The 24,275-nt window shown below is 32.2% G+C and overlaps 1 protein-coding gene across 2 annotated transcripts in view; it reads left to right on the top strand.

Moving 5' to 3' along the window:
• Positions 1 to 24,275, top strand: part of LOC124370023 (myotubularin-related protein 3-like) — an 82,294-nt gene that overhangs the window by 21,266 nt on the left and 36,753 nt on the right. For both annotated transcript variants that reach the window (XM_046828309.1, XM_046828308.1), the window contains exons 4-9: positions 396 to 580; positions 5,956 to 6,091; positions 11,114 to 11,310; positions 15,892 to 16,087; positions 18,777 to 18,953; positions 21,593 to 21,754. In XM_046828309.1, coding sequence (XP_046684265.1) covers positions 396 to 580; positions 5,956 to 6,091; positions 11,114 to 11,310; positions 15,892 to 16,087; positions 18,777 to 18,953; positions 21,593 to 21,754 — 1,053 coding nt within the window. The remainder of the gene's footprint in view (positions 1 to 395; positions 581 to 5,955; positions 6,092 to 11,113; positions 11,311 to 15,891; positions 16,088 to 18,776; positions 18,954 to 21,592; positions 21,755 to 24,275) is intronic.

Below are 24,275 nucleotides of genomic sequence, written 5' to 3'. Positions count from 1 at the left end.
TAGCAGGCCATCAATAGTGAGTGATGAACTTGTTGACAATATCGAGGAAACCATTGAAAAAGATCAGCGTTTCGTAATCTCTGAGCTTTCGGATAAATTTCTGAACCACTAGCTTGGCTGTCAGAGTGTCGATGGCATCGATGAACTGAACGATGCTGTCACAGGTGGGCTAAAGCCCAGTTGGCATAATGTTTTAAAGAAGGCAATTTTAAGTTAGTCAGAAGATAGATGACAACTATGTTATTAGATGATAAGTGTTTAAATTTTAATGGAAATATGTAGTTTTCAAATATATATAATAAAACATGTGTATCTGATTAGGCATTTTTTAAATAACAAAACAGTAGTTACTTTTAGAATAGCCTCGAATAATTACGTTTGTGGATCACCTACAGGTTGAAAGGCTGCAGTTTGATGTCAGTGAGGGAGGACCGTGGCGAATCTCCGCAGCCAACAGGGAGTACGAACTGTGCAAATCGTACCCTCGCCTGTTGTTGGTGCCAGCCGACATCACAGATGAAAAGTTGGATGCTGCCTCCAAGTTCCGCAGCTCCCGTAGAGTCCCAGCTATTGTCTGGAGGTAAAAAACATTTCTGTTAAACTAAATTGATCATTTCTTCTTAAATGTCTTACATCAATCACACATGTTACTTAGATAATGAAAGTAAGAGTGTTTAGGAATTCATCTCAAAATTCACAAATGTTTCGCTACAGACACCAGTGTCTCAATGCTGATGATTTGCTAAAAGTACAATTGTCTGTTGATACTAATAGTTTATAATTTATATTCAGTATAGATATTCCCATAAGAATTTACATTAATTGTTAATAGCAGAATTAAATGTAAAGAAAAGGAAAAACATTTTTACTGGACATTGCTAAAGAACTATAAATTTTTTTGTCCATTACATGTTTCTTTTGTTGTACATCTTATAATTTCTGTAACCTCTTACAAATATGTGATTTGCTATTACAAAGTTATAAAAAAAATAAGCAAAAAGTTAGTAAAAAATGTTATTGTACATACAAAATATTATACAAAAATTACTCTATATGTTTGTAAAGTTGAGGTCAAATGTATTCAGTGGTTATTGTCTGCCCAGGGATGTTTGTTGTACATCTTATAATTTCTGTAACCTCTTACAAATATGTGATTTGCTATTACAAAGTTATAAAAAAAATAAGCAAAAAGTTAGTAAAAAATGTTATTGTACATACAAAATATTATACAAAAATTACTCTATATGTTTGTAAAGTTGAGGTCAAATGTATTCAGTGGTTATTGTCTGCCCAGGGATGTTTGTTGTACATCTTATAATTTCTGTAACCTCTTACAAATATGTGATTTGCTATTACAAAGTTATAAAAAAAATAAGCAAAAAGTTAGTAAAAAATGTTATTGTACATACAAAATATTATACAAAAATTACTCTATATGTTTGTAAAGTTGAGGTCAAAACGTATTCAGTGGTTATTGTCTGCCCAGGGATGTTTGTTGTACATTCTTATAATTTCTGTAACCTCTTACAAATATGTGATTTGCTATTACAAAATGTTATTGTACATACAAAATATTATACAAAATTACTCTATATTGTTTGTAAAGTTGAGGTCAAATGTATTCAGTGGTTATTGTCTGCCCAGGGATGTTTGTTGTACATCTTAATAATTTCTGTAACCTCTTACAAATATGTGATTTGCTATTACAAAATGTTATTGGTTTTACATACAAAAATATTATACAAAAAAAATTATCTATATGGTTTGTAAAGTTGAGGTCAAACGTATTCAGTGGTTATTGTCTGCCCAGGGATGTTTGTTGTACATCTTATAATTTCTGTAAACCTCTTACAAATATGTGATTTGCTATTACAAAATGTTATTGTACATACAAAATATTTATACAAAAATTACTCTATATGTTTGTAAAGTTGAGGTCAAATGTATTCAGTGGTTATTGTCTGCCCAGGGATGTTTGTTGTACATCTTATAATTTCTGTAACCTCTTACAAATATGTGATTTGCTATTACAAAATGTTATTGTACATACAAAAAATATTATACAAAAATTACTCTATATGTTTGTAAAGTTGAGGTCAAATGTATTCAGTGGTTATTGTCTGCCAGGGATGTTTGTTTTGTACATCTTATAATTTCTGTAACCTCTTACAAATATGTGATTTGCTATTACAAAGTTATAAAAAAATAAGCAAAAAGTCAGTAAAAAATGTTATTGTACATACAAAATATTATACAAAAATTACTCTATATGTTTGTAAAGTTGAGGTCAAAAGTATTCAGTGGTTATTGTCTGCCCAGGGATGTTTGTTGTACATCTTATAATTTCTGTAACCTCTTACAAATATGTGATTTGCTATTACAAAAATGTTATTTGTACATACAAAATATTATACAAAAATTACTCTATATGTTTGTAAAGTTGAGGTCAAATGTATTCAGTGGTTATTGTCTGCCCAGGGATGTTTGTTGTACATCTTATAATTTCTGTAAACCTCTTACAAATATGTGATTTGCTATTACAAAAAATGTTATTGTACATACAAAATATTATACAAAAATTACTCTATATGTTTGTAAAGTTGAGGTCAAATGTATTCAGTGGTTATTGTCTGCCCAGGGGATGTTTGTTGTACATCTTATAATTTCTGTAACCTCTTACAAATATGTGATTTGCTATTACAAAAGTTATAAAAAAATAAGCAAAAAGTCAGTAAAAAATGTTATTGTACATACAAAATATTATACAAAAAAATTACTCTATATGTTTGTAAAGTTTGAGGTCAAAAAGTATTCAGTGGTTATTGTCTGCCCAGGGATGTTTGTTGTACATCTTATAATTTCTGTAACCTCTTACAAATATGTGATTTGCTATTACAAAATGTTATTGTACATACAAAATATTATACAAAAATTACTCTATATGTTTGTAAAGTTGAGGTTCAAATGTATTCAGTGGTTATTGTCTGCCCAGGGATGTTTGTTGTACATCTTATAATTTCTGTAACCTCTTACAAATATGTGATTTGCTATTACAAAATGTTATTGTACATACAAAATATTATACAAAATTTACTCTATATGTTTGTAAAGTTGAGGTCAAATGTATTCAGTGGTTATTGTCTGCCCAGGGATGTTTGTTGTACATCTTATAATTTCTGTAACCTCTTACAAATATGTGATTTGCTATTACAAAATGTTATTGTACATACAAAATATTATACAAAAATTTACTCTATATGTTTGTAAAGTTGAGGTCAAATGTATTCAGTGGTTATTGTCTGCCAGGGATGTTTGTTGTACATCTTATAATTTCTGTAACCTCTTACAAATATGTGATTTGCTATTACAAAGTTATAAAAAAAATAAGCAAAAAGTTAGTAAAAAATGTTATTGTACATACAAAAATATTATACAAAAATTACTCTATATGTTTGTAAAGTTGAGGTCAAATGTATTTCAGTGGTTATTGTCTGCCCAGGGATGTTTGTTGTACATCTTATAATTTCTGTAACCTCTTACAATAATATGTGATTTGCTATTTACAAAGTTATAAAAAATAATAAGCAAAAAGTTAGTAAAAAATGTTATTGTACATACAAAATATTATACAAAAATTACTCTATATGTTTGTAAAGTTGAGGTCAAACGTATTCAGTGGTTATTGTCTGCACAGGGGATGTTTGTTGTACATCTTATAATTTCTGTAACCTCTTACAAATATGTGATTTGCTATTACAAAGTTATAAAAAAATAAGCAAAAAGTTAGTAAAAAAATGTTATTGTACATACAAAATATTATACAAAAATTACTCTATATGTTTGTAAAGTTGAGGTCAAACGTATTCAGTGGTTATTGTCTGCCCAGGGATGTTTGTTGTACATCTTATTATTTCTGTAACCTCTTACAAATATGTGATTTGCTATTACAAAATGTTATTGTACATACAAAATATTATACAAAAAATTACTCTATAGGTTTGTAAAGTTGAGGTTCAAATGTATTCAGTGGTTATTGTCTGCCCCAGGGATGTTTGTTGTACATCTTTATTAATTTCTGTAACCTCTTACAAATATGTGATTTGCTATTACAAAATGGTTATTGTACATACAAAAAATATTATACAAAAACAATTACTCTATATGTTTGTAAAGTTGAGGTCAAACGTATTCAGTGGTTATTGTTCTGCCCAGGGATGTTTGTTGTACATCTTATAATTTCTGTAACCTCTTACAAATATGTGATTTGCTATTACAAAATGTTATTGTTATATACAGTACATACAAAATATTATACAAAAATTACTCTATATGTTTGTAAAGTTGAGGTCAAACGTATTCAGTGGTTATTGTCTGCCCAGGGATGTTTGTTGTACATCTTATAATTTCTGTAACCTCTTACAAATATGTGATTTGCTATTACAAAATGTTATTGTACATACAAAATATTATACAAAAATTACTCTATATGTTTGTAAAGTTGAGGTCAAATGTATTCAGTGGTTATTGTCTGCCCAGGGATGTTTGTTGTACATCTTATAATTTCTGTAACCTCTTACAAATATGTGATTTGCTATTACAAAATGTTATTGTACATACAAAATATTATACAAAAATTACTCTATATGTTTGTAAAGTTGAGGTCAAATGTATTCAGTGGTTATTGTCTGCCCAGGGATGTTTGTTGTACATCTTATAATTTCTGTAACCTCTTACAAATATGTGATTTGCTATTACAAAATGTTATTGTACATACAAAATATTATACAAAAATTACTCTATATGTTTGTAAAGTTGAGGTCAAACGTATTCAGTGGTTATTGTCTGCCCAGGGATGTTTGTTGTACATCTTATAATTTCTGTAACCTCTTACAAATATGTGATTTGCTATTACAAAATGTTATTGTACATACAAAATATTATACAAAAATTACTCTATATGTTTGTAAAGTTGAGGTCAAATGTATTCAGTGGTTATTGTCTGCCCAGGGATGTTTGTTGTACATCTTATAATTTCTGTAACCTCTTACAAATATGTGATTTGCTATTACAAAATGTTATTGTACATACAAAATATTATACAAAAATTACTCTATATGTTTGTAAAGTTGAGGTCAAATGTATTCAGTGGTTATTGTCTGCCCAGGGATGTTTGTTGTACATCTTATAATTTCTGTAACCTCTTACAAATATGTGATTTGCTATTACAAAATGTTATTGTACATACAAAATATTATACAAAAATTACTCTATATGTTTGTAAAGTTGAGGTCAAATGTATTCAGTGGTTATTGTCTGCCCAGGGATGTTTGTTGTACATCTTATAATTTCTGTAACCTCTTACAAATATGTGATTTGCTATTACAAAATGTTATTGTACATACAAAATATTATACAAAAATTACTCTATATGTTTGTAAAGTTGAGGTCAAATGTATTCAGTGGTTATTGTCTGCCCAGGGATGTTTGTTGTACATCTTATAATTTCTGTAACCTCTTACAAATATGTGATTTGCTATTACAAAATGTTATTGTACATACAAAATATTATACAAAAATTACTCTATATGTTTGTAAAGTTGAGGTCAAATGTATTCAGTGGTTATTGTCTGCCCAGGGATGTTTGTTGAAAGTCCTACAGTTAAATCTATTTATTCTAAATTTAGAATACAATAGAATTATCTCAAATAAAATTGTGTTAAGAATAACAAAAGTTTTACACTAATATGAAATTGTAGTATAAATTTACATTAAAATAGACTATAATTTATTAATTTACTGTTTACCTGGCATTCTGAAGAACTAGTCAGCTATCAACATTATAAGTTTCAACTGGAAACAAGGAATCAAAATTTTAGATTGTTATTGTTGTTATTCTTGCTAGGGTTAAAGAGAGAACCAACATATAACTATATTTAATGCATTGTTGTGTTACAGACACAAAGGCAACGGAGCTGTGATCGCTCGATGCAGTCAACCAGAGGTGGGTCTGCTGGGCTGGAGGTCCTCAGACGATGAGGAGCTCTCAAACTCCATACTGATGGCTTGCTCAAACCCGACAAATCCCGACAATGTGAGAACAAGTTTCAGTACATACCCTAGTGATTAACCCTGTGAGTGCCAACGTTCGATTCTACCGAACGTCAAAAGTTGGCCGAAAAGTGCCAACGTCCGATTTTACTGGACTTTCGGGAAAAAATCACTAAAAATTGAAAACTTTATATGTTTAAACTAATATCGTATTAAATTGTTCATGAAGAACTGTTCTTTTAAAAATAAATTTTTATAGTACACTTCTGATCAATTGACTTTAACGAAAATCAATCTAGATGGCACTGACTCACTGTCAACAGATTGTGATGCATATTTCTCCGTTACTTAAAAGTTGTATAATTCACTCATTATTGAAGATAATGCTATGAATTTTTCAAGATTTATAGGCAATTGAATACTCTTTCCAGTGATATGGACAATAGAAAAGGATATGAATTTTTTTGGTAATGATAATTTGGTTGAAAAATGAGATTTATAAATAAATTCTGGAATTTTTTTAGGTAAGTCCGTTTTTGGTATTACTAAATTTAATTTTATAGTAACTTTTTAATTTTATGTTAATTAGGCAGAGTTTTCATAGAAAAATAAATGTTGATAGCTTATTAAATAATCAAACTGTGAATTTTTACTGAAACCTTGCAAAATGCCTTCAAAAGGGCTGGAACTTTTAAATACACCACTAGATAATATCTGGCACTTTTCAGTACACCCATTCAATAAATACTTGGCACTCAAAGGGTTAATTTTATGATAAGCTAATTTTAGTAACATTTAAATCTCTAGAACTAATGGTAGAAAAACTGGAGTGGACAAGCATCATGGAGCTTGTATGCAATGAGTCCCATGCAACTTTCCTCTGCATCACTGGAGCCAATAGCTCTACTCTAACAGTAGCTCTTGAGGCATTGTGAGGTTTGTCTTCCCTTCCTTTCACTGTGAGCCTACATGAAGAGTGAGACACCCTTTAGTACTGTATGCTTCAAGGGATGAACCTAAAACCAAGTTACTTGGCTAGGCACATGCACATGGTCGGTAACCTAACTTATTAGAATATTATGCTTATATATTGCTCAGACACTTTTCCAAAACTTTTGATCACCCTTTCAAGGTGATGATATCAGAACACCAAGTATGGTAGCAGGTGATTCTACTTTTAACACTAGTAGTGGCAGTCATTTCACTTGTTGATGGCAGGCCATTTTTGTGTTGTGTAAGGTATTTTTCTTTTTATAATATATATAAAACAGCAATTATGGTGTACTATACATTGTTTTTTTATCTGAAAAGAGTGGAGAGTAACATTCTTTTCAGATAACTTGAATTTATAATAGGTGTATTTTTGTTATACATATAATTTACCCTAATTTTTAAATTTTTTTACATTAATTGCGTGGGACCATGGTTTTGAAAAAATTTTTATTCCTAGAACTTTGAAACTTCAAGATAACCAAAAGTTTTCAAATATTATGTAGTTTTTGAATGTATATATAGGTTTTTAGGAATATATACAAAAATAAAACTAAACATATGTGTGAAAATTGGAAAACATGTCTAAAATCCAACTGAATAAAACAGCAATTATCAATTTGAAATGTAGTAACCAAAAACACAATTGTTTTGAGCCATAGTAACAAGAAACTTTTCAAAAAGAAAGAATAAAGTAACAAAATTATATTTACAATGTTAAAATAAATCAATAATTAGTTTGTTTATTGTTTGTAATGTTTTGAGTTCTGACTGGGCTAAAACAAAACTACAATATGCATCTAAATTTAGTAAACAAATATATCACTGTTAGTATTGTTTACTAAAACTACTCACATAAGAACATTACAGGATCATAATAAACATGTTTTATGCAATAATCAATCAATATTTACAGTTAACGAATGTAATAAATGAACAAAATAACCAATACAGTCAGTCAACAACAGTGCCGGGCCGTAGCGACAGAGTTGAAAAATTCCACTTTATAAACAGCTGATTGCATCATCCGTCCACTTGCTACAGCTATTGAAAAAACTGTCTGCAGACAGGACAGATTCTAATGTTGGCAATGGTGCCCGAATGATGTTGATACGAGTTTACGTACTATAATAAGTGAAATAGTGACGCCATGACTATCGACGACTAATCATCGATTGCCAACCTCCGTGGGACTGTCACCGACGAATAGTCTTCGATTGCCAACACTAGGGTTAAGAAGGGAAGATGTACATAGGTAGATCAAGGAAATATGGAGGCGTAGGCTTGGGTGTAAGTTACCAAACTTTTAGCCCTGAGCTCCTTTCCAACAGTCTTTCAAGCTGTTGGACATTGAAAGGGGCAAGGATCTCCATCTTCTCAGACCGTCACAATGCAATGAGATTTCTCAGTAGCAATATTTTAGTGTCCAAGTTGGTTTGGGACTGCCCATTATTACTTAGGGTCCTGGATATCCACACGGTGACTATGATGTGGGAGCCTGAACATTAAGGGGCTGCAGGGAGTGGGCAGCGGATAGGTCGACGAGAGCTGGAACTACATCATGTATCATAGGCACTGAACCTTTTGGTGGTTTTGCAAAGTGTCAAGTTAAAAATGCTATGAAAAAGGGTAGCTACAGAAACTTGCTTTTATTACAATGGCTCCCAGATCTTGACATGCAAAAGCTGTCTGTAGTGAAGCTATCACCTGGAAGACCGGACATTAGATTATTTTCTAATCTGTTGACTGGACATTGCCCACTGAACAATCACCTGTATTAGATGGGTACATCTGAATCAGTCATGCAGTGAGTTCAAGGAGACTGCTACATATTGCTTATGACTGTAAAATGATTGTTTTGACTAGTTGAAGGTCATGCATAGGGCATTTCTTAAACCTACAAAAATGGTTTCTTTAGCTCCTAGGGATAACTTGTTTTTTTAAAGTCTCAAGACGGGCTCTCTAGATTTCAGGGTTACATCACAAAGATTCCTAGGGTCACGTTGATTGGACTATTCTCTTGCTCAATCAATTCTCTGTATCATATTGTAAGAAATAAATCATGTAACAGATACAAGCTGATCAGTTATGCATGATGAATCACACAATCAATTCTCTGTATCATATTGTAAGAAATAAATCATGTAACAGATACAAGCTGATCAGTTATGCATGATGAATCACACATTTAATCCTATGTATAGGTTCTTGGTTTAATATTTTCAAGATCATTATCCATTTACATCACAATTATCTTTGAAGGTATGTGACAGAGTATATTATTTTGTAGTAGTCTTCTGTGATTAAAATAGTTGTTAAAATAATCGGCTGTATGTAAGGACCAGATTCGATTTTATTGTCATTTTCTTGACAGAATGGACAAATTCAGATATCAAACAATATCTGATACAATGTGCAATAAAAACAAACATTGTAAGTGACTGGATAACTAATCATCATAATCTACTCTGAGTTCAGAAATTAATTTACTGAGTATAAGGCTGAGCCATGTGGAAATCTTTGTTTTAAAAGTTTGTAAATATAATACTCTCCATGTTTCAGGGAATTTGTCAAAGAGCTTGATTTGTAAATATTCATGACTCTTAATGCATTTAGTCAATCTAGTTGTAGGCAGAACTAAGTCATTAGAATGTCTTGTATAATAATTATGTATTCATTAAAACTTGTAAAATCATTTAAATTCTCTCTTAAATAGATTTGAAAAATTAAAATACATAGGAGAGTCGTAATATTATTATTATTAGTAAAATATGATTTACAAGTATCCCCGCTCCCAAACAATTCAGAATTATTATAGCCCTCTTCTGCCGTAGGAAAATGTAATATGTGTCAACCTTTTCTCAATACATATGTGTATAAATGAATTGATTGTTATTATTGTCAAAAACTTTTCTGGGTATCCAAAAATGATTCTAATTATTTTTATTTGCTAGATTATGATATAAAAAATATGCTTTTTGGCGGTAATAATCTGGCTTACAGACTTAATTACCGCTTACTTAATGTTTTGTATTTTCAGAATAAGGGATTCCACTTGCTGGCTGATTAAGCTAGATAAATGGGTCAATTTAACTATTTGCACAGCAATGATTATAACTGAATGTACAGTTCTAAGTTCATATTCAGTTAAATGCCAACAAGATTATATTTTTGGTGTATTTGTGCGATGGGCTTACTTTAAGATCCACTCTTGTAGGCTACGAAGACCATCAAACTCATTATGGACTTAAAAACAAATGTTCACAACCTCAGTAATGTTTATCTGTAAACATTGTTCTCTCAGTTAAAAAATATTGATTTAAGGAAATAAAGGGTATATTCAATGTATAAGTAATGCTTTAATGATTCTGAAAAATGGGGGCAAAGAAAGTGTAACTGGTAGAATTGGCAAAGAGAGATTCTTTATATCCATGCCCTCACTAGAACATTCTGCACTAATTGTTATGACTGCACTGGTTATAATGAGTATAAACTAAGCACAAGAATATAGCTTGGCCACACAATGAGGCCTTCACAATAAAACATCTCATGAGTTTCTAAGGCCTTCCTAGTCAAGATGCCCGAAGATTGCAAAACCAGATAATAAACTAGTGAGAGTGAGGGGCCACGCTCCTCAAAATGTTAAAATAGTTAAATAATTGCAACTAAATTTTATATTTTAAAACGTCCACTGTTTAACATGAGTGTACACCCTGTGGCAATTTGCTCAAATCTTGTATAAATGACTATACAAATGGTAAAAACTAATTAAATCTTCCAAAATATGAGCAAGTTTGTTAGTTCATTGTCTTTAACACATATGGGACTTTACATGGAAATGATTTTCCTGAATTAAAAAATATACATAATGTTAGCATTTGCTGCTGACTTATGCTTCTGCTACTATAACACATAAACCAATTAAACATATTGAAGTACAAGTAAAGAAAATATTAACAAAAGTCTATCTTTGTGGCACTTTGCTGTAGGACATGTAACGACTTGTTAACATTGTTTTGTATATTGTATGAGATGTACATTTAGAAACAAAGGTAAATTAGTTTCTGTTTTTCAGGATAAAAAGCTACTGATAATGGATGCACGTTCCTATGCAACGGCGTGGGTTAACCGGGCCCGAGGCGGTGGCTGCGAGTACCCAGAGTACTATCCAAAATGTGAAATCCAGTTCATGAACTTGGCTAACATTCACGCCATTCGCAAGAGCTTCTGTTCTTTACGCAGCATCTGTTGGCCATCCGTGGATCAGCCAAAGTAAGTTATTTGATCCATTACTGGACAATTAGTACAGTATTTCCTCCTTTAACTCTCAGGTCCTTTAATACTCATTACATTTTTATTGCCCTCATACTTGAACAATCTGCATACTGTAAACTATGTATTTCCAAGGGTTATATAAAAAAAAACTATTTTTATAATTTTGTATTTTTAACATCTTTGTGGTACAAATACTTGCAAAATAAAATTCTATAACTTTTTATAACCTATTGAAAAATTTTAGTTTTTGAAATACAATAGAATATATTGACACATTTTTAATAAAAAAAGACAAATCTACTTGAAGTTACATAATTCCAATCATAAAAGTTCAAAAATTTTTGTATGGAGAACAATTGATCATGAAAATAAATTTTACTGTCTATAATATTATCAATTTCTTAACCATTTTATTTTTATAAGTGAATGTCTGTGTCTGCAACCGAGAATCAGCAGGTTAGAGCTGACTACATAAATACATTATTTGTGTCTTTCTTGTGAAAGAAGAGGGTACTGTCATGTTTGATGCTCAAGCTATTGGTTGATAGACAACGTAGCAACTTTCACTTTGCCATGGGTAGGGGAATGGGGAAGAAACTGTCCTGTTACTCTCACCAGTGCATTTGTTGCCACACTGCATGGCACGAGCCACTTGTCCTTGATACTGTGTTGCCAATCAAACAAAGAAAATAAGTATGATATCGGATTGTGAATAATTACATGTTTTGACAACCACGAGTTCAAGCAATTCTGAAGTACAAGAGCTTCTTTGTACTCCCCCCATCTCATGATTACCATTCTGCAGGAGTTAAAACATGTACAAAATATTGATATATACGTACACAAGTGTCATCCGGAAAGTAAGGTCTGATTTTATATAAAACATAAATAACAGATATTTCCAAAATAACTTGTTTTATTTGATTCCTGACATCTTTCTTTATTTTTAAACAAGTTTGCATTATTATTTAAACATTTGTCATAACGTTCTATGAGCTATTTTGCCGATGTCGTAGAAATCTGCCGCCTGTGCCGCCAAAACCTTGCCTAAGCAGCCTGGTAACTCAATGTTAGTACAATTTGTGAAATTTCAAATATTCAGGGACAGTTTTGTGCAATGTTGTTTTACTTACGGTTGGAAATTCCAATGCTAATAATGAAATGGTAAATCACTGATCTTCACAAATCTTTTAATTGACATTGAACAATTTTTCCGTGATTAATGATGGTCGGCCAGATCGTGGTTCATCATGGACATTTTCCCGTCCATCTCTGTAAGCTGAAGTTGATCAATTTTTGTGAACGTCTTAAATTTGCACCGTAAACAGCACTCTACAATAATTTCACTGCAAATGGTATCATTTTGTGCGCAAGGTATGCTGGGAGTCAGTGCGCATGCACATTGCACTGTTCGCTTGCTGCTCAAATAGTTACCACGAAACGGACCGTACTTTCCGGATGACTCTCGTGAGTGGGTGTGTGTGTGTATATTTATATATATATATATATATACATATGTAACATTTTATTCCCAAGAACTCTCCCCCTCCTCCTTAATCATCCCCTCAACTATTCCACCGGTTAAAAACCCCAAATACTAAATAGGACTTAGGACCATAATATTTCTATTCAATGCCACTATTGTACATTTATTACATGGCTTTTTTTAATCAGATAGTACATGAGGAAATTTCGACTTAAGTACCCATACAAATCAGAGCACAGGTTTGAAATAACCAAGCATGTAGGGTATTAAGTAAAGTTATGACATCCTAAATGCTTTTTAGCCCAAGTTTGATTGGAATAAAACTTCATGAAACCAATTTCTGCCACTCATACAGTAATCGTATAAAGTTTCTTATAATTATTATCACCCTTTTAAACTATATGTAAAAAGTAGGCAGTTATTATTCAAAGTATGGACTCAAAATAGTAATTTCCTACTGTATCATCCTTTATTACTAGCCAGATGACAATAACGCTACCGTGTCAAAGAACTCACCTCGGCTTTGTACACCCTCCCCGTAACTCATTACCAGTGTCCATCGACCGTCACAACGGACAGACGACAGTGCAATGCACTATTTTGATGGTTACAATCATTCTTTGATTAGTATAAGGAAAATTTCAGCTACTACTGTGTTATCGTCTTGTGTGCTGTGATGCCCTTACTCTACTTCCTACGTTTCTAGTACTTATGAAAGTTTATAAAATGTTTCAACAGATTCAGAATACAAATAATATGAATTACATGAAATGTATAAATGTTTGTAAAGTATACAAATTGACAGTTTAAAAGTATCACATGAATATTTAGAAACAGTTCCACCATTCTCAATTAATATTTGAGTGTTCCAACTGACAAGAACTATATTCTAACTTGATTGAGATTTAAATTACAGTTTAATTTTTACTGCTTTAAATAATGAATCATGTTGCTGGTTGTGAGGTATGCTTGTATAACACAATATGCTGGAAGCTGGGAACCCACGACCTTGAACAACCTTGTGATAAAATGTTTGGTTTTTTTACAACGCCACATGTGCAGACAGACAAATGCACCAGCGACCTTCATGTCATCGATCATAAACATTCCTGGAAATGGTGGAAGACAAAAACGTGACTTCTGTCCAGTAATCAGAGACATAAAAAAATCGTGGCAGATTCTATTGTTGAATCTCTTCAATCAATTCTCGGTTCCAGATTGTGAACATTCAGTAGATCTGAGATTCGACTTTCCTACACAACTAGTTGATGGTGATATTTTAGAAGTACTATAATTACGTTGAAAGTTAAACTTTACTATCACCAACCTTTTTACCATCCATTTTGAAGATGTTTAGCAAACCACAAGTAAAATTAATTAGCACTAGTAAAAGTTTAAAATCAACTTGATCGATTGGTATTGAAATGCAAACATTTAGAAATAACATTAACGATACGAGATGCGTTTTAAACCAACGCAACAATCTGCATTTAGCAGCACAGCTAACAACAAAAACAGGTTATCCTTAGCAAGTTGTTAAAGACGTTTAAATATGTCAGATTATTATTTTGCTTTATTAGCTTATGTTCTACTAGAAAATGATGTACAGTAAATTGAAGCATCAATAAACTACCACCTGTTTCATTAAGTAGCAAAGATCCTTGATTGGAAATAAACTGTAACTTGAATTGTTTGTGTATTGGGTGGACAGGAACTGCATGTAGTCTCAAACGGGTTAAGGTGGTTTCAACTTCATATCTGATACAAATATACCATCTGTGCTCTCCCAATATACCTCAAGAAAGAAAATAATATATCTTATACAGAGTCCTGGCACACCTGGATATAATTTAAACGGTGAAACCTTATATCCATTATATATCTATGTGAAACCTTGACCCTACCTATTAAACATTTTTTTAAATTTTTCAAGTTGTTGAAAATTCCCCCCCCTTTTCTTAAGGGGGGTAAAGGGGGGCAACTAAACATTTTCAAATACAAACCCCTATCTTGTGACACCTCATTTTAAAGGGAATAAAAAAAGAAATCCAATAATGCAATCTAGAGGTCTCTACGTTTATTTTAACAGATTTTATGACAAATTTATAATTGAGTAAAGTGGGGGGTAAAGGGGGGCAACTAAAAATTTTCAAATACAAACCCCTATCTTGTGACCCCTCATTTTAAAGGGAATAAAAAAAGAAATCCAATAATCCAAACTAGAGGTCTCTACGTTTATTTTAACAGATTTTATGACAAATTTACAATAATAAAATCAGTAACTGTCTTGTCCTGTTTATCGTAACATGAGTCAACACTAACGCAAATTCTAAAAACAGTTACCTGTTTTAATGTAGCAGGTGTTCAAACTGTTCACCTTCGGCTGTTTGACAGTGTGCTAGACGTGTGTAAAAACTTGAGACATGATAGGGGTTCGTATTTGATAATGTTTAGTTGCCCCCCTTTACTCAATTGTAAATTTGTCATCAAATCTGTTAAAATAAACGTTTAAATTATATCCAGGTGTGCCAGGACATAAAACTCACTCTGTATAGGGCCCGATTGTATAGCCTTCTACAATAACTGGCCAAGACCAAGTTCTTTCCCCAAATATCAGTGGCATTGAAAACTGACAGCACAAACTGACTGACTGCTAGTTTTTAATTTTCATAACTATTGGATAATAAGGATAGCTTAAGGAAGATTGTGGTAAATAAAAGTATTGTCAGGTTAAAATATATATAGAAGAGAACTGAAACCAAATTAATGTTTGGGAATCTATAGAAAGATTGAAAATATAAAAAAGTTTATTTCTTTTTAGAATTGTCCATCCTCATTTACCAATAAATGTTGAAGACCTTTTCTTTATTAAAAATTTTCGTGTAATGGACAACATTGTTGTCGGTCGCAAGCCTCAAGGGACTGTTGCCCACCTGGAAGTATGAAACGAAGCCTTAGACAGCAGTACCACCACTATTTCATAACAACATAGTATATTTGTAAAGCAAGTCACAGTTAGGCTGTACAGTTTCGTTTCCCTCATTGTGTAGCCTAACTCTAGAGATGCCCATTAGACATGTTTGTTGTTTCAGCTGGTACAGTTTGCTAGAGGGAACTCGCTGGCTTCAAAACATGGCAGGGCTGATTCATGCCGCAATCACCTTGGCAAATGCCGTTGAGAACGATGGCCGCCCTGTCCTGGTTCACTGCTCTGATGGCTGGGACCGAACTCCACAGATAGTGTCGCTTGCCCAACTGCTGTTGGACCCCTACTACCGTACCATTGAGGTATATTTATACATTAAACATTCTATTTTTGTACTTAGTTATTTAAAACGGTTCTTGATATTCAGTAGTTGATTTAACCCTTAAACGCTCGAGATCAGGTACTCAGTGACACTGAAGCGCCAAGTGCTGTTTTGTTCTGAGATCGACCCAGTACGGAGTATATTACACACATTATGTAGCTAAGGTGGGAAGCATTGATTTAATTTGAATGTTGAGTTTTACTCCAGTTCACCTTCCTCTTAGTGCAGTGTCTGGAATGTATTGCTATCACAAACTTACCTCCTGGAATCTGGAGTAATGTTCGTCAGAAGAGATCCATAAAAAGTCAATGACAAAGAAGTTCAAATGAACTCTTTACATCGTTTCGACATCAGAGACATCCAAACTACAAAATATAGTGTGATCTAGGTAAAGAGATATTCTCTTTGTCTCCATGTTTTATAGACACAATCTCTAAACATAGTGGAGGAGCTGAGTTTTCTACACACAATTTAACTATGATGGGAAGCGTTGATTCATTGTGAATTTTGAGTTTTGTAATTGTGCACCTGATGAGACAATGAGAAGATATATTCACCTGAAATACACTGTGTTTCATAGTCGGGGTGTCTCTGATGTTGAAACGTTTAAAGAGTTTATTAGAGCTTCTTTGTCACCAACTTTTTATGGACATCTTCAGACAAACATGACTTCAGATTTTAGGAAGGTGAACTGGAACAAAACAACATTCACACTTCAGCCCATATCTGGACATCCATGCATGGAGATGGAGTTATGTTATGATGTTAATTTTTAAATGTATTTTGCTGGAGAAAAGGTTTTTAAAACTTAAAAGAGAGCAATCTGAAATTTAAATTAATCAGTTGTGTAGAGGCAATTTTTTAATTTTAAAATTTTGACAGAATTTTTTATGTAATGGAAGTTATAACTCAAACTTATAAAGAATACAGTCCAATCCCTTTATCTCCCATCATAACTATACAACATGTAATAGTCATTGCCTATACACAGAATAACCTATTTTAAAACATCTTTCTCTTACAATAGTCAGCATTTTTGTAATAGACTATCTTTAACATTCCTACATTAATGGCTTAAAAAAACTATTAAAATATATGGTTTACACTGAGATTTATACTTTTCACAATTTTTGTTTGAAATAACCCGAAAATAATTAACATGTGTAATTAACAATAAATATCATATTTTACCTAGCTATATGTTACTCTTGTTTTAGTTAGTTTTTTAAAATTTGTGTTTAGTATTTTTCTTTTTATACCTTGATAAGCCTCATAACAGTGTAATTTTCTATTTTTTATTTTAATCATTTCATTAGATAAAATTTTTAGCAATGTTTTCATTCATTAGTGTCAATGGTATACAAATTCTTGGAGAGCCTACACAAGTAGTTAACGAATTAAAAAATTAATACCATTTGCAAGAGAGGGTTATATCTTATAAATATAAAACAAAAACCTACGGTGGGTCTACTTAGCTGTGATAAATAATACAGTTGCCACTCAATAAATCAATCTCATGTATATTGATCAAATTTTAATGATTGTGAATATGCAATTTGCACACCAGACATTATAGAAGCGTAAGGATGCCATAAACAGTTCAAGAGCCAATATTGGGGTGAAATATGTACCGTAATTACTTTTATATTTCTAATTATAGCTGTAAATGTTCTGATTAATATATTTCAGTATTGTTAATGAGACAAATTGATCTTGACCTTTATGGGTAAGCAGTTCACTATAGGTCGGCTGCGGTATTTTCCGGGAATGCGCCTATGTTGACAATAGGTCAATGAGGAATGTTTACGCTGCTTTATGGTGGTTAAATATGTTATTGTAATTAATTTAAATTTAAAAAAGTTTCAAAGAATGAAAATTTTTTTGTTACCATTAAAACAAATTTGGCCTTGATAAAACATTTTAAGATGTTAACATATATATAATGTTATAGAGTACATATTTATGCAACTACACAACATATAAGATGAACAAAAATTAGTGAACGTCTGTTTGTGTACCGCTGAGAAGCGGATGTCAGCGCATATATACAACAAATGTGTGGAGATGCACGAACATAGATAAACATAGAAAATAAGAACATAAGGAAAAATATTATAGAACTACGGTAATTGGGCTATCTACATTTTTTCATACAGCATGTACGACAATAACACGTTCTAGTGATTGGTAATTGGCACACTGCCAATCTGCTTTTGTTTGCGAATAGTCGTAGATGATAAAATCGTGACTTTCCCTGTATACTTTAACCACTGTTGATTTTGTTCATTATTTTGTAATATTTGAAAATATTGGTATCGGAATCAAATGAAAAGAGCCGCATTATCAAGAAACTGCGATTCCTCGATACCGTTAAGAATCAAGTATTGGAATCAACCCATCCTTAATCAACATCTTGTTACAATAGTGGTTATTTTTCCCAGCAACCACGCAACGGGTTGTTAGTGTGCAGTTGCAGTTACGTTTTTGGCTTGTTGATATTTATTACGGACATTTAATTGAGCTATCAGTGTGTTTTAATAGAAATTAGTTACATCAGTGTATAAGTTGTGTGTTCTGTTACTTTCAGGTCAATGTGAAAGTTATCCTTTGACTTATGCAGTGTTGATAGTCCTAGTGAACTACACAAAGTTAATGAAAATGTGATACAGGGATTCCGAGTGTTGGTGGAGAGGGAATGGTTAGAGTTCGGACACAAGTTTGCAGATCGCTGTGGACTCAGAGAAGACATCAATGAGCGATGTCCAGTCTTTCTGCAATGGCTTGATTGCATTCATAACATTATCAAACAATACCCTTGTGCGTTTGAGTTGAACAGCAACTATCTTGTAAGTATTTTACTGTATTTTTTACTTTAATCCATTTAAGTGTCAACTTATATTTTCCGAATACTTAGGTTTGGTCTGAGGAACTCTATTAACTCAACCTCCTACTTTAGAATTATTTGGAATTATTGTGATATTGTCTTTTCTTTTGCTTTCTATTTTTTAATCACATTTGGTTATTACTTTGTGTAATAAAAACACAAATTTTTAGTTGAAAACTTACTTTATTTCTAATACAGTCAGCTCTCAATTATTTGTGATAATTAATTGCAAGTCTCCTACGGTTAACTCATAAACACGGTTTAAAACAAACGGAGCCATTAACAAAGTTAAACTAGTAATTAATAGCTAAATAAAATGGTTTTCGATTAAACTTACCTAGTAAGACCATTGTATTGTTTATTTAGTTGAGAATAAAAACAAGTTACTCAATTTAATAGCCATGAAATTAATAAACTATGTACAATATTTGATGAATTGATTAGTTATGATTACTTATTATTTCGTTGGAAGAAATAGATAATTTTTTGTGTTTTTGCAGCAGCTTTCTTCCTAAATATTGTTAAATGTAACTTCCGCAAAACTAGTTTGTCACAAAGTAAACCGTCTTCCTGTCCCTCCAAATAATATATCACGCAATGTGTTTTATTGCTGCTCCGTAGTGACCTTGGGCTCAGCTCAACCCTCCACCCCCTCCTTAAACCCTTGAAAACGAATGAGAGAGTCTAAAAATAACCGCAGTAAAAACACTTGCTACTAGTAAACAGACAGACTGACAGTGCTGGTGCGCAGACTACATGTGTCTGTGTGTTGTTATTACGACTGACATTTTTCACTCACTTCACTGCCACGCTGCTGCTTGTTATTTTTAAACATTATCCCACCTCCTATCTACAAATGCTTAATGGTGTTTCTTTATTTGATATTTACAAATTCAAATTCAATAAAATTGCTGAAAAATGATGCACAATTGTTTTTAATTTGCTTTCACCATACAATTAATTACTTTTTGTTGTCGCCAAAATTATTTACCCCTATTAATCCACAACACAGATGTTCCACCTCCGCAAAATCAGGAGTTGGCTGTATTTTATTGTTGATAGTATTAGGAATGTACTTCTTGTTATTGTATTTTTATTTTTTTTATATTAGTTATACGTTTTATTATTGTTATTATTATTTGTTTTTTATTGATATGTATTTTTTGTATATTTTTTCTCTTCTTATGGGGGTGGCCTGAAAAGTTTCTGACCTAACAAAGAAACAAGATATTTTTCTGATTAAAAAAAAATTTTCAACATAGTCTTGTAACTCTACATCTACAGGTGTTACTGATTTTTTGTATCACTGAACGATAACAAATGTCTGGAAAAATCCTGTTTCCTTCACAACGCCAAATACTTCTCTCAGTAACGCTCTCATCTCTGTAACCCATTCCAATAGTACTCGCCATTTGATGAAAATGTTTGTCCTCCGAGTGCAATTTTTAGGTGAGGGACAAAAATAAGTCGCTTGGGGCTAGATCTGGTGAGTAAGGCAGATGGTCAAGCAGGTCAAACTGTAATTTGTGCTTTTTCGTCATGGCAACTGCTTAGTGCATTGTCTTGGTGGAACAGGATTTTCTTTTTCTGCAAATGTTGCTGTTTTTCCGCCAGTTCTGCCTTCAGCTTGTCAAGTAATGATGTGTAGTAAGCTCCTATAATGGTTTTTCCTTTTTTAATATAGTCGATTAAAATAATTCTATGACTATTCCAAAAAACAGTCACCATCACTTTTCCAACCGAAAAAACAGTTTTTGCTTTTTTGGAGTGGTCCCCTCATTGCAGTTTACTATTTGGATTATTTTTGTTTCGGTTTTATAATGGTATATCCAAGTTTCATCTAAAGTACATTGGTGACAAAACTCGAATTTATTTCACCTAAACTACGCCAAAGAGCGTTGGAAATGTTCATTTAAACACGTTTTTGGTCTAATATGAGCAAACATGCCAACCAATGCGCGGACAGCTTTCTCATGCCTAAATGTTGATTTAATTTGTGACAGACACATTCTTTTGACATGTTCATAACCTCTGCTATCTCTCTCACTTTAATTCAGTGGTCATTAACCAGAATTTGGCTATGTTTTTGTCGGGAGTGGCAGTTTTTAGACATCCCAAACGTTTATCGTTTCCCAAGCTCTTACGGCCATGTTTAAATTCAGCAGCCAAAAATTTCACTGTAAATGATGGTACGGAGTTCCCATATACAGAATCAAACTCATCTTTGATTTGCGGTGTATTGCCTTTCAAAAACAAATATTTAATGACAGCTCGATACTCTATTTTGTCCATTTTTACAAAAAAACTAATCAATTTACTGAAATGACTGTTACATAAAAACTTTGTGTCCAAAATGGCTGAAATTTTGGTGAGTAATTGTCAACAATTAGCTTTAATTTACGAGTGCTGCCATCTTCATGTTGAAGTCAGAAACTTTTCAGACCAACCTCATATATATATATATATATGTAGTTTTTAAATGCGTTTTATATTTCACTTCTGAGACATTGTAATGTGTTATATGTTTGGCTCTCATAGAGTTAAGGTGTAGTTTGATTTTTTTGTCAAAGTCAGTTAGTAATGTTTGTTAATTGTACTCAGATCAAGCTTGCCCAGCACACCTATTCCAACATGTTTGGAATGTTTCTGTGCAACAACAGCCGCGAGAGAGCTGAGCGGAACATTGCTAACCGCACGTTCTCCGTATGGAACATACTGCAGGCTCCGCAGTTTGTTAACCATCTGTACTATCCTCAGGAGCAGGTAACCACTTGTTACTTTCTCCTTCTGTAAGTTCCTACATATTGTGTGGTATAAATATGAACATCAGTCTTGATATAGTACAGCAGAACATAGTCTACGTAGCTTCTCTGTTTGAAATATCCTACAAGCTCTGTGGAGCATAATCACGCATCTGTGCCTTCTTCATCTGTGTATGTAAACATCAGCTATGGCAAACACCTGGGCCAATTTTGACCAAATGTGGTATATAGGAGAGTTTATGTTCAAATATCAAGATCGTATATAAAAAATGCTGTAACAATTTTGAATATACTTTTACTGTGTGTAGTGTGCTAGATGCTTAACTAAATTACTTAAACTAAATATCTCTGAAAATATCAATTTAAAATGTGTTGAATATGAAATTTTAATTCCGAGTCAAAGATTTCTTAACATAATTAAATTATTATTTTGATTTAAAATTTTGTTTTTTATTTAATAGCAGTTTTTTAAGTCGCTAGCAATTTCCTGTAAATTTTCACAATTTGTAACCAATTAAATATTACATCTGCACAACCATTTAAAGACAATTTTAAATCTTCTAATGACAACCACTTCAGAATTCTTTTAATCCAGAATATTCAAATCTCTAATCCAATTCCAGATGTTTTAAAATAGATTCCTGATTCTCTGAATTTCATTCCCAACAGCATTTTTTACCATCAGTTTGATTGAAATAAATTTATCACCTAAATAATTTCTACCATTGTTAAACAGAGGTTGTCCCCAGAGGGGGATCATCCGACTAAACAAAAAGTAATCCAAGATACTACTCTTCTAAAGAAATTTACAGAGGCTCAGGGAAATGAATATAGTTTAAGAACCAAGTTATATCCGTTATCTTCTACTTTCATTTGATAGATTACAAAATAGGCTTCCAGAATATATGCCTTTAAAAAAGTTCTTTTTGTTATATGTAATATAGTATGTATTTTAAGCTAGATTTTAACCATGATAAAACAATTAAAATATAAACATACATATATTCTTGTAGATGATATAGTTATACAACAGAAATTAAAGAGGTGAAAGTGGTTTTGTTTACAATCAAACAGCGATTCATGAACACAATTATCAAAAATTTGACTGAAAATAAAATAGTGTTTTCAAACCTATGAATATTTTTTGTTAGTTATTTATCTACGGTTATTTTTCCTAATCAAAGTAAAATAAAAACACGTTTTAGTAAAAAACGATGTAGAAAACTGTAATTAGACTTTTACCAATCAGCTCTCGTCCATGAATAGACGTGTTTCGGTACACAAGCATAGAGTATACAAAATTTAAGAGTATATTACTTTGTAATGGTATGTATATTTTAACTGAAATTGGCTTTCCATACAATTGCACGCAGACACACATTCATACATGCAAACATTTGTGGGATCAACCCCCAGGATTGGGATTTTGCCGTGAATATGAATCCCAAGACATGTCTTCCATAAACTAGCCCACTGAGTAAAAAGTTTAGTATTAATTACAAAACTACGATATTTCCTTACTTTAGTGATCTACCGCCTGCTTTTTCCATCTATTGCTTGAAGCCAGATAATGATATCTAAGCGCAATGGATAAAATATATGTAATAGTTTTATATGTTGTGCACATAAAATAAATTTTCATTATTCTTATGAGTATTATAGACTGATTATGTAAAGTCTCTTTTCCTCTACCAATAATGCGATATTATAATCTTATTTTGTCAAATTTTACCATTCTTTTAATTTTATTATTTTATTTACTCTGATTTAGTTTTATCCTGCAACTTGTTTCCATACTGTTGAAGTCTATTGTAACAGAATTTTTACATAATGACTAATAAAGAATCGAATCTTGGCAAATTCAATTGTCTAATCTTGTCAATCAATTCTCGAGTCTGAATCCTTCAAAGATTTGCTTGCACAAACCACTTATGTCCACAGGTCCATGTCTGTTCGGAGACTAATGTCCAATCCATGGGAAAGATAACAATTTACATTTAAATATCAATAAATTAATGTTTTAGAATAAAATTTGGTATATTAGTGTTATTTAATGAACGTAATATCTAAATATAACAGTGCTTTCATTGACATCTGGTTACTTAATGTGGGTCTCAAATAAAGCAAAATAGGCAGTTTTAATCGCTGGACTGGTGCAGGTCGCTTTGACTCTTTTCAGAGCAAATAGAGAGGAACTCAGCTTCTGGCATAAAGAGTCGATTTGGCTACGCCATGAGAGCCGGTCATCCAAGATTAAACCCAGGTGTTTAATGGATGTTACAGTTTGTACGTTGGGTAGGTCATATACATCATTCTTATGTCGCCCTACTGACAGTTGTTTTGTTTTGTCTTCATTAAGTACAAGGTCGTTGTTAATACAATATTCATGTGCCATATTCATCGCAATGTAGGTTGATATCTCCAATGCTTCAACTGATACTCAATGATACTCAATGATACTCAATGATACTCATTTATTACCGGTAAAGATTACATACATTGTCACATTGAAAAACACAATA

The sequence above is a fragment of the Homalodisca vitripennis genome, chromosome X, assembly GCF_021130785.1.
Source record: "Homalodisca vitripennis isolate AUS2020 chromosome X, UT_GWSS_2.1, whole genome shotgun sequence".
Lineage (NCBI taxonomy): Eukaryota > Metazoa > Arthropoda > Insecta > Hemiptera > Cicadellidae > Homalodisca > Homalodisca vitripennis.
Note: the sequence above shows the minus strand (reverse complement) of the source record. Positions and strands in the feature narration are given on the sequence as shown.